Genomic DNA, 11,612 nt, shown 5'->3' with positions numbered 1-11,612 from the left:
GGAGTAATCCCGAGATTACAACCTTAGAGGTCCTGTCTTTTAACTTTCTGCCTAGCTCCCTGAACTCCTGCTGCAGGTACTCATGCCCCTTCCTGCCTATGTCGTTAGTACCAATATGTACAACGGCCTCTGCCTGTTTGCCCTCCCCCTTCAGGATGCCCTCTACCCGTTCGGAGACATCCTGGACCCTGGCACCAGGGAGGCAACACACCATCCTGGAGTCTCTTTCACGTCCACAGAAGCACCTATCTGTGCCCCTGACTGTAGAGTCCCTTATTACTATTGCTCTTCTGCGCTTTGACCCTCCCTTCTGAACATCAGAGCCAGCCGTGGTGCCACTGCTCTGGCTGCTGCTGTCTTCCCCTGATAGGCTATCCCCCAAGACAGTATCCAAAGGGGTATACCTGTTCAAGAGGGGGACAACCACAGGGGATTCCTGCACTGACTGCCTGCCCTTTCTGGTGGTCACCCATTTCTCTGCCTGCACCTTGGGTGTGACCACATTTATATAACTGCTATCTATGATGCTTTCCGCCACCTGCATGCTCCTAAGTGCATCCAATTGCTGCTCCAACCGAACCATGCGGTCTGTGAGGAGCTCCAGTTGGGTGCACTTTCTGCAGATGAAGCCATCCGGAACGCTGGAAGCCTCCCGGACCTGCCACATCTCACAGTCAGAGCACTGCACCTTTCTAACTGACATTGCGGCAATTAATTAGTAAATTAAAGTTAAAAGTTAAAAAAAATGTTTTTTAAGTTACTGTTAACTATCTGTTTCCTAGCACTAGATTTCTACTATAAATGTGAAAGCTAAATACAGTACTCTCCGATCTCTGGCTTAGATACCCCTCTAAATTATAATTAAGTAATTATGTTTAATTAGTTACCAATGCTTAATTTTTTTAATTTAGTGTAGATTCCCAACCAGCCACTCAGGGCACAGCTTTTCTGTGATGTCACTTCAGTTTCTCTCTCCCCCCCCCCCCCCCCACACACACACAATTTGAAAAGGTAATAAAAGTAAAAATGAATAAAAATCACTTGCTTACCTTCTGAGGGTCTCAGATGTTCTCAGGTTCTCTCCCTGCTGATTAAAAGTTACAGGCCAGAAGAGAACAAAACAGTAGGGAAAAAACACCTTCTCCCACTCTTCACCTCACTGCACCAAATTACCAAGTTTCAAATTCTCACTCTGTCTGTGTCTCACTCACTCAGGCTGTGTCTCTTTGACCAGCGCAACACTTACTGAGTGCGCTTTCTGTCTGTCTTTTATAGACTTTAGGATGACTCACACTAAAACTTCAAAGAGAAGAATACAATGTGTACCTTTGTGCCCTAAACAGGCCTCAGGTGACTGCCAGATAACTGCCTCTCAGCAATTAGGGTGGGGGCAGCTTCAGCCAATAATCTACACTGCACTTTTAACTGAAAAACAACAGAATTAGATTTATCACTTACCTTTCCTGGTTACCTCACTGCACCAAATTACCAAGTTTCAAATTCTCACTGTCTGTGTCTCACTCACTAAGGCTGTGTCTATTGACCTGCGCAAGGCTGACTGTTTTTTTCCTTTCTGTCTCCCTCCTTTCTTGAATAGAGGTGTTACATTTTTGCAATGTCCTGGGATCTTTCCAATGCATCCACGATCTCCACAGCCATTTCTTCTTGGACCTCAGTAGGCCACTGTTGCCAACAGGAGATCGTATTCACAGCACAGAAACAGATCATTTGGTTCAACAGTCCATGCTGGACATCATCTATCTTCTTCTATCCCCTTCTTCAGTATCATAATCCGGCCAACACTCAGACAGAGCTGGCTAAAGTGAACTGGAAAATTAGATCATGGGATAGATCTGCAGAGGCAGACATTTAAGGAGATATTTCAGAATCAGAAAAATACATTCCAATGAAAGACACAAAGCGATTGTGATTGTTTTAATTGAATCTCTCTGATTTGCCTCTATTATTCCTGAAGACAGATACAGTACACTTGTTTAAACTCTCTGCAATTTCCTTATTCCCCATTATTAATTCCCCAGTCTCACCCAAGGGACCAACACTCACTTTAGCTACTCTGTTCCGTTTTATATTCTTGCATAAGCTTTTACTGTGTTTTTATATTTCTTGCTAGTTTACTCTTGCACTCCAATTGCTCCCTCTATTTTTAATCATCTTTGCTGGTTTCTAATCTCTGGTCTACAAGTAATCCTTGCAGTATTGAATATTTTTTTCAATTTGATTCCATTCTAAATTCCATGGTTTGCACAGATGCTTCGCAGTCTTTCTGGAATATATCTTTGGGAGTTATGAAATATCTCCTCAATGCTCAAACACGTACAACTGGAGCCAAAATTGTACTGACAAGCCCTGTTGTGGAGGAAGTATCTGGCCGGAAGGAGATGCTGGTCATCAACTCTCCTCTCTTGTTCTCGCTGCCCAGTATAGAGACTACAGCCCTCCAGTAAATATCCCCCCCCTACTTCAGGTTCCTATACTGTTTCTCACAAACTGTTTAACATTTGCCAACCTCAAGAAAACACAATTCAGGCAATAACTGGACAACAAAATTGAAATGAGAAAATGTGATGATAGATTCTGGTTTATGTTTTACAAAAATAAAATACTTAAGCATGATCATGATGGGTCCTTAAATATCGAATTCACAGACAGTGTCAAGTACACAGCAATGCGCGAGATTATCTTCTACAGCCAGTGTGTTCAGGATTCAACCAACACAGTCTGATATCCATCGAAGTGTCACACGCCTCATGCCTTGTACTTCTCTCTTCCCTTTTCACTGATTACACAAATGTGCTGAAAGAGAAAATGAGGACCCGTGTCAGCCGAACCAGAGGATCAAAGCTGCAACGAGCAATGTCCAGTTCACATTAATCATCTGGACTCAGATTTCATGCTGCCAAGTGGAAAGAACTTCCACAGATATAAAAAACAGGCTCCATGATTTGTGAAATAAAGGCAACAAAATGTTAATGATATAGTCAACATGGGGAGAGCAGAGATCAAACTGCACTGGGCTGCAGCCAGATCACACTTTGAAAGTGGGTTGAGTATGGTTCTGGTCAGAGTTACAAGACACGGATTCTGGGGTTGCAGCTCTGGAGGCTGGTTCCTCCTGTCAGAGTCAGAGTTATCGATCAAAATATCAGCTCAGAGGAAATGTTGCAGATGTAAATGAGATGGTTAAAGTAAATGCAGAAAATGATTTTAAAGTTTAGAAGAGACAGACAGGGGAGACTGGACAACACACAGACACGGGGACTGGACAACACACAGACAGGGGAGACTGGACAACACACAGACAGGGGAGACTGGACAACACACAGACAGGGGAGACTGGACAACACACAGACAGGGGGGACTGGACAACACACAGACAGGGGAGGAGACTGGACAACACACAGACACAGGGGAGACTGGACAACACACAGACAGGGGAGACTGGACAACACACAGACAGGGGAGACTGGACAACACACAGACAGGGGAGACTGGACAACACACAGACACAGGGGAGACTGGACAACACACAGACAGGGGAGACTGGACAACACACAGACACAGGGGACTGGACACACACAGACACAGGGGACTGGACAACACACAGACAGGGGAGACTGGACAACACACAGACAGGGGAGACTGGACAACACACAGACACAGGGGAGACTGGACAACACACAGACAGGGGAGACTGGACAACACACAGACAGGGGACTGGACAACACACAGACACAGGGGACTGGACAACACACAGACAGGGGAGACTGGACAACACACAGACAGGGGAGACTGGACAACACACAGACAGGGGAGACTGGACAACACACAGACAGGGGACTGGACAACACACAGACACAGGGGACTGGACAACACACAGACACAGGGGACTGGACAACACACAGACAGGGGAGACTGGACAACACAGACAGGGGAGGAGACTGGACAACACACAGACACAGGGGAGACTGGACAACACACAGACAGGGGGGACTGGACAACACACAGACAGTGGAGACTGGACAACACACAGACACGGGGACTGGACAACACACAGACAGGGGAGACTGGACAACACACAGACAGGGGACTGGACAACACACAGACAGGGGAGACTGGACAACACACAGACAGGGGACTGGACAACACACAGACAGGGGACTGTCAACACACAGACAGGGGACTGGACAACACACAGACACAGGGGACTGGACAACACACAGACAGGGGAGACTGGACAACACACAGACAGGAGACTGGACAACACACAGACAGGGGAGACTGGACAACACACAGACAGGGGACGGGACAACACACAGACACAGGGGACTGGACAACACACAGACACAGGGGACTGGACAACACACAGACAGGGGAGACTGGACAACACTCAGACACAGGGGACTGGACAACACACAGACAGAGGACTGGACAACACACAGACAGGGGACTGGACAACACACAGACAGGGGACTGGACAACACACAGACAGGGGACTGGACAACACACAGACAGGGGAGACTGGACAACACACAGACAGGGGAGACTGGACAACACACAGACAGGGGAGACTGGACAACACACAGACAGGGGAGACTGGACAACACACAGACAGGGGACTGGACAACACACAGACACAGGGGACTGGACAACACACAGACAGGGGACTGGACAACACACAGACAGTGGAGACTGGACAACACACAGACACAGGGGACTGGACAGCACACAGACAGGGGACTGGACAACACACAGACACAGGGGAGACTGGACAACTCACAGACACAGGGGATTGGACAACACACAGACAGGGGACTGGACAATACACAGACACAGGGAGACTGGACAACACACAGACACAGGGGACTGGACAACACACAGACACAGGGGACTGGACAACACACAGACAGTGGAGACTGGACAACACACAGACACAGGGGACTGGACAACACACAGACAGGGGACTGGACAACACACAGACACAGGGGACTGGACAACACACAGACAGGGGACTGGACAACACACAGACAGTGGAGACTGGACAACACACAGACACAGGGGACTGGACAGCACACAGACAGGGGACTGGACAACACACAGACACAGGGGAGACTGGACAACTCACAGACACAGGGGATTGGACAACACACAGACAGGGGACTGGACAATACACAGACACAGGGAGACTGGACAACACACAGACACAGGGGACTGGACAACACACAGACAGGGGACTGGACAACACACAGACAGTGGAGACTGGACAACACACAGACACAGGGGACTGGACAACACACAGACAGGGGACTGGACAACACACAGACACAGGGGACTGGACAACACACAGACAGGGGACTGGACAACACACAGACAGTGGAGACTGGACAACACACAGACACAGGGGACTGGACAGCACACAGACAGGGGACTGGACAACACACAGACACAGGGGAGACTGGACAACTCACAGACACAGGGGATTGGACAACACACAGACAGGGGACTGGACAACACACAGACAGGGGACTGGACAACACACAGACAGGGGACTGGACAACACACAGACAGGGGACTGGACAACATACAGACAGGGGAGACTGGACAACACACAGACACAGGGGACTGGACAACACACAGACAGGGGAGACTGGACAACACACAGACAGGAGACTGGACAACACACAGACAGGGGAGACTGGACAATACACAGACACAGGGGACTGGACAACACACAGACAGGGGACTGGACAACACACAGACAGGGGACTGGACAATGCACAGACAGGGGACTGGACAATGCACAGACAGGGGACTGGACAACACACAGACAGGGGGGACTGGACAACACACAGACAGGGGACTGGACAACACACAGACAGGGGAGACTGGACAACACACAGACGGGGGACTGGACAACACACAGACAGGGGAGACTGGACAACACACAGACAGGGGAGACTGGACAACACACAGACACAGGGGACTGGACAACACACAGACAGGGGACTGGACAACACACAGACAGGGGACTGGACAATGCACAGACAGGGGACTGGACAATGCACAGACAGGGGACTGGACAACACACAGACAGGGGAGACTGGACAACACACAGACAGGGGACTGGACAACATACAGACAGGGGAGACTGGATAATACACAGACACAGGGGACTGGACAACACACAGACAGGGGACTGGACAACACACAGACACAGGGGACTGGACAACACACAGACAGGGGACTGGACAACACACAGGCAGGGGAGACTGGACAACACACAGACACAGGGGACTGGACAACACACAGACAGGGGAGACTGGACAACACACGGACAGGAGACTGGACAACACACAGACAGGGGAGACTGGACAATACACAGACACAGGGGACTGGACAACACACAGACAGGGGACTGGACAACACACAGACAGGGGACTGGACAATGCACAGACAGGGGACTGGACAATGCACAGACAGGGGACTGGACAACACACAGACAGGGGGGACTGGACAACACACAGACAGGGGAGACTGGACAACACACAGACAGGGGAGACTGGACAACACACAGACAGGGGAGACTGGACAACACACAGACAGGGGACTGGACAATACACAGACAGGGGACTGGACAACATACAGACAGGGGAGACTGGACAACACATAGACAGGGGAGACTGGACAATACACAGACACAGGGGACTGGACAACACACAGACAGGGGACTGGACAACACACAGACACAGGGGACTGGACAACACACAGACAGGGGAGACTGGACAACACACAGACACAGGGGACTGGACAACACACAGACAGGGGAGACTGGACAACACACAGACAGGGGACTGGACAACACACAGACAGGGGAGACTGGACAACACACAGACAGGGGAGACTGGACAACACACAGACAGGGGACTGGACAACACACAGACAGGGGAGACTGGACAACACACAGACAGGGGAGACTGGACAACACACCGACAGGGGACTGGACAACACACAGACAGGGGACTGGACAATACACAGACACAGGGGACTGGACAACACACAGACAGGGGAGACTGGACAACACACAGACACAGGGGACTGGACAACACACAGACAGGGGACTGGACAACACACAGACAGGAGACTGGACAACACACAGACAGGGGACTGGACAACACACAGACAGGGGACTGGACAACACACAGATAGGGGACTGGACAACACACAGACAGGGGACTGGACAACACACAGACACAGGGGAGACTGGACAACACACAGACAGGGGACTGGACAACACACAGACAGGGGAGACTGGACAACACACAGACAGGGGACTGGACAATACACAGACACAGGGGAGACTGGACAACACACAGACAGGGGAGACTGGACAACACACAGACAGGGGAGACTGGACAACACACAGACAGGGAAGACTGGACAACACACAGACAGGGAAGACTGGACAACACACAGACAGGGGAGACTGGACAACACACAGACAGGGGACTGGACAACACACAGACACAGGGGACTGGACAACACACAGACAGGGGACTGGACAACACACAGACACAGGGGACTGGACAACACACAGACAGGGGAGACTGGACAACACACAGACAGGGGAGACTGGACAACACACAGACAGGGGAGACTGGACAATACACAGACAGGGGGGACTGGACAACACACAGACAGGGGAGACTGGACAACACACAGACAGGGGAGACTGGACAACACACAGACAGGGGAGACTGGACAACACACAGACAGGGGGGACTGGACAACACACAGACAGGGGAGACTGGACAACACACAGACAGGGGAGACTGGACAACACACAGACAGGGGAGACTGGACAACACACAGACAGAACTGGCTCATGTGAACTTGAAATTAGGCTACGGGATAGATGAATAGAGATGCAATGGCAAACATTTAAGGGGAGATTTCAGAATACGCAATGATGATACACTGCAATGCGAGAAAGACTGTAAGCTGCGGAAAGAATATTCCAGCCATGGCTAACTAAAAGCAGCATATTCTTTAAATGGAGAGGGATTGCTGAACTCAGGTATAGAGGGATCTGGGTGCCTCAGTAAATGAATCACCAAACGTTTGTAAGCAAATACAACAAGTGATTAGGAAGCAAATGTAATGTTGCTGTTTATTATAAGGGTAATGCAACGTAAAAGTAGGGATGTTCTGCTGGAATTGTCCAGGGCACTGGGAGGAGACCACATCTGGAGTACAGTGTACATTGGGAGGAGACCACATCTGGAGTACAGTGTACAATTTTGGTCTGTTAATTTAAGAAAGATAGCTGTTCATAGAATGTTCACTTGACTGATGTCCGTGTTGCCAGTGGGGTTGGGGGTGCGCATTATATTATGAAGAAAGGTTGGACTGGGTGATTCTATGTCCATTAGAGTTTAGAAGATTGAGAGGTGCACTTATTGAAACATACAAGATGCTGAGGGGACTGGACAGGGTGGATTCTGAATGAGTTTTTGCCTCTCTGGAAGAATCTAGAACTAGAGGACATAGTTTAAAAGTATGGGGTCTCCCATTTAAGACTGCGATGAGAAGAATGTTTAATCTCGCAGAGGGTCGAGTGTCTTTGGAACTCTCTTCCCCAGAGCGGCGGAGGGAGGGTCAGTGAATATTTTTAAGGCAGAGGTAGATAGATTCGTGATTAACGAGGGAGTCAAAGGTTATAGAGAGTAGGCGGAATGTGGAGTTGAGGCCAATCAGTCCGATCAGCCGATCTGATTGAATGTTGAAGCAGACTCGAGGGTTGAATGACCTGTGGATGGTCCACACGGCTGTCACTGTTCATCGGTGGTGGAGATTTGGATGTTTGTGGAAGGAGCAGCAATCAAGCGGGCTGCTTTGTCCTGGATGGTGTTGAGCTTCTTGAGTGCTGTTGGAGCTGAACTCAACCAGGCAAGTGGAGAGTGTTCCATCACACTCCTGACTTGTGCATTGTAGATGATGGACAGACTTTGGGGGGGGGTCAGGAGGTGAGTTTCGCAGGATTCCCAGCCTCTGACCTGCCCTGGTAGCCACAGTATTAATGTGGCTGGGTCCAGTTCAGTTTCTGATCAATGGTAACCCCCAGGATGTTGATAGTGGGGGATTCAGCGATGGTAACGGCATTGAATGTTAATGGGCGGTGGTTAGATCCTCTCGTGTATGTGATGATCATTGCCTGGCACTTGTGTGATGCGAACATAACTTGCCACCTGTCAGCCCGAGCTTGGATATTGTCCGGGTCTCGCTGCATTTGGACAGGGACTGCTTCATTATCTGAGGAGTCGCGAATGCTGCGGAACATTGTGCAGTCGTCCACAAACATCCCCACTTCTGACCTTATGATGGAAGGAAAGTCATTGATGAAGCAGCTGAAGATGGTTGGGCCTAGGACACGACCCTGAGCAACTCCTGCAGTGATGTCCTGGAGCTGAGATGATTGACCTCCAACCACCACAACCATCTTCCTTTGTGCCAGGTATGACTCCAACCAGCGGAGAGTTTCCCCGATTCCCAAATGCTGCCTTGATGTCGAGGGCAGTCGCTCTCACCTCACCTCTGGTATTCAGCTCTTTAGTCCAGGTTTGAACCAAAGCTGGAGAAGTTTGTTTTTTTATAATTAATGAAGGGAAGACTGGGTGGAACCTAACTGAGGTGTTCCAAATCAGGAAGGGCAGGGCAGCACGGTGGTGCAGTGGTTAGCACTGCTGCCTCATGGCGCCGAGGTCCCAGGTTTGATCCCGGCTCTGGGTCACTGTCCGTGTGGAGTTTGCACATTCTTCCCGTGTGTGTGCACCCCCACACCCCAAAGGTGTGCAGGCTAGGTGGATTGGACACGCTAAATTGCCCCTTAATTGGAAAAAATGAATTGGGTACTCTAAATTTATTTTCTTTTAAATAGGGAGGGGCTGGGGCAGAGTAAAAAAATACTTCCCATTAGCAGAAGGGTCAAGAAGCAGAGGACAGTGATTGAAAGTGATTTGCAAAGTCCAGCAACAGTGACATGAGGAAAGGATTCTTTATGCAGTGACTGCTTAGGGTCTGGAATGCTTGAATGGAGACAAATTCAGTCATAGCTTTCAAAAGAAAATTGGATGAACATCTGAGGAAAAATGTTGGGTCACTGGGAAAGGGCAAGGGAGTGTGGCCAGCAGAGATGCTCCTGCAGAAAGCCCACATACACAACATGGACAGAATGGTCTCCTCTGTGCTGTATTCATTCTACAATTGTCAATGTGCAGTTCCAAATTATACATTGTAAAGTACTTACATTCAAGTCTCTGAAGTATTCATTATAATCGAGTGCGTATCCAACCACAAACTTGTCAGGAACTTCAAAACCAACAACTATAAACAAAATTCCTTGAGGTGAGTGAAAGGCAATAACTAAAATGTTAAAAATTATTGATACTTCTAATTTCACCCATGCTTCAAAAATCACATGGAACACCCAAATACTGACCTCCTCCAGGTTTGAATTTCAAATGTTTGGAAAATATGATATTCGAAGGTCTGGGGAGCATGGGACTGTGGGGGCTTACACTGGGTGGAATATTAAAGGTTGGGAGGAGTTGGCCCTACAGGGCTCTTTTAAGAGACATTAACAGAATTTATATTGTATTTTATGGCATTTTCCAAAGAAAGGTGACTTATTAAGTGTTTTCAGAATCCTTAAAGGGGAGGGGGAGCAGTCACAAGTTGTGGTTTACATCGGTACCAATGTCATGGTTAAGAGAAGGGACAGGGATGTAAAACAGGAATTTAGGGAGCTACGGTGGAAGCTGAGAGCCAGGACAAACCATGTTGTCAGCTCTGGTTTGTTGCCGGTGCCACGTGCTAGCGAGGTGAGGAACAGGGAGAGACGGCAGATAAACACGTGGCTGCAGGGATGGTGTAGGAGGGAGGGTTTCAGGTACGTGGATAATTGGAGTACATTCTGGGGAAGGTGGGACCTGTACAGACTGATATCCTGGGAGGGAAATTTGCTACGGCTCTTCGGGGGGGTTTAAACTAATTTGCCAGGGGGCAGGGAGAACGAGCTGTGTTCCAGTAGCCAGTGTCGAGAGTAGTGAGGTACTGAGGAGGGTATCAAGGTTGCAGGAGTGTACCGGCAGACAGGAAGGTGGGTTGAAGTGTGTCTACTTCAATGCAAGGAGCATCCGGAATAAGGTAGGTGAACTTGGAGCGTGGATTGGTACTTGGGACTACGATGTTGTGGCCATTACGGAGACATGGTTAGAACAGGGACAGGAATGGTTGTTGGAAGTTCTGGGGTATAGATGTTTCAGTAAGAGTAGGGAAAGTGGTAAAAGAGGTGGAGGAGTTGCATTGTTAATCAGGGATAGTTTAACGGCTGCAGAAAGGCAGTTTGAAGGGGATCTGCCTACTGAGATAATATGGGCTGAAGTTAGAAATAGGAAAGGAGCGGTCACATTGTTAGGAGTTCTCTATAGGCCCCCAAATAGTAATAGAGATGTGGAGGAAGAAATTGCAAAACAGATTATGGATAGGTGTGGAGGTCTCAGGGTAGTTGTCATGGGTGACTTTAACTTTCCAAATAT

The 11,612-nt window shown here is 49.1% G+C and overlaps 1 protein-coding gene across 2 annotated transcripts in view; it reads right to left on the bottom strand.

Moving 5' to 3' along the window:
- Positions 1–2,583: 2,583 nt before the first annotated feature.
- The window catches only part of hprt1 (hypoxanthine phosphoribosyltransferase 1), an 81,138-nt gene continuing 72,109 nt past the window's right edge, over positions 2,584–11,612 (bottom strand). For both annotated transcript variants that reach the window (XM_072506007.1, XM_072506008.1), the window contains 2 exons: positions 10,322–10,398; positions 2,584–2,814 (listed from right to left, as the gene is read on the bottom strand). In XM_072506007.1, coding sequence (XP_072362108.1) covers positions 2,767–2,814; positions 10,322–10,398 — 125 coding nt within the window. In that variant the 3' untranslated portion in view covers positions 2,584–2,766. The remainder of the gene's footprint in view (positions 2,815–10,321; positions 10,399–11,612) is intronic.

The sequence above is a fragment of the Scyliorhinus torazame genome, chromosome 5, assembly GCF_047496885.1.
Source record: "Scyliorhinus torazame isolate Kashiwa2021f chromosome 5, sScyTor2.1, whole genome shotgun sequence".
Taxonomy (NCBI): Eukaryota; Metazoa; Chordata; class Chondrichthyes; order Carcharhiniformes; family Scyliorhinidae; genus Scyliorhinus; species Scyliorhinus torazame.
The sequence above is the reverse complement of the archived record's forward strand: the minus strand, read 5'-3'. Positions and strand labels throughout refer to the sequence as shown.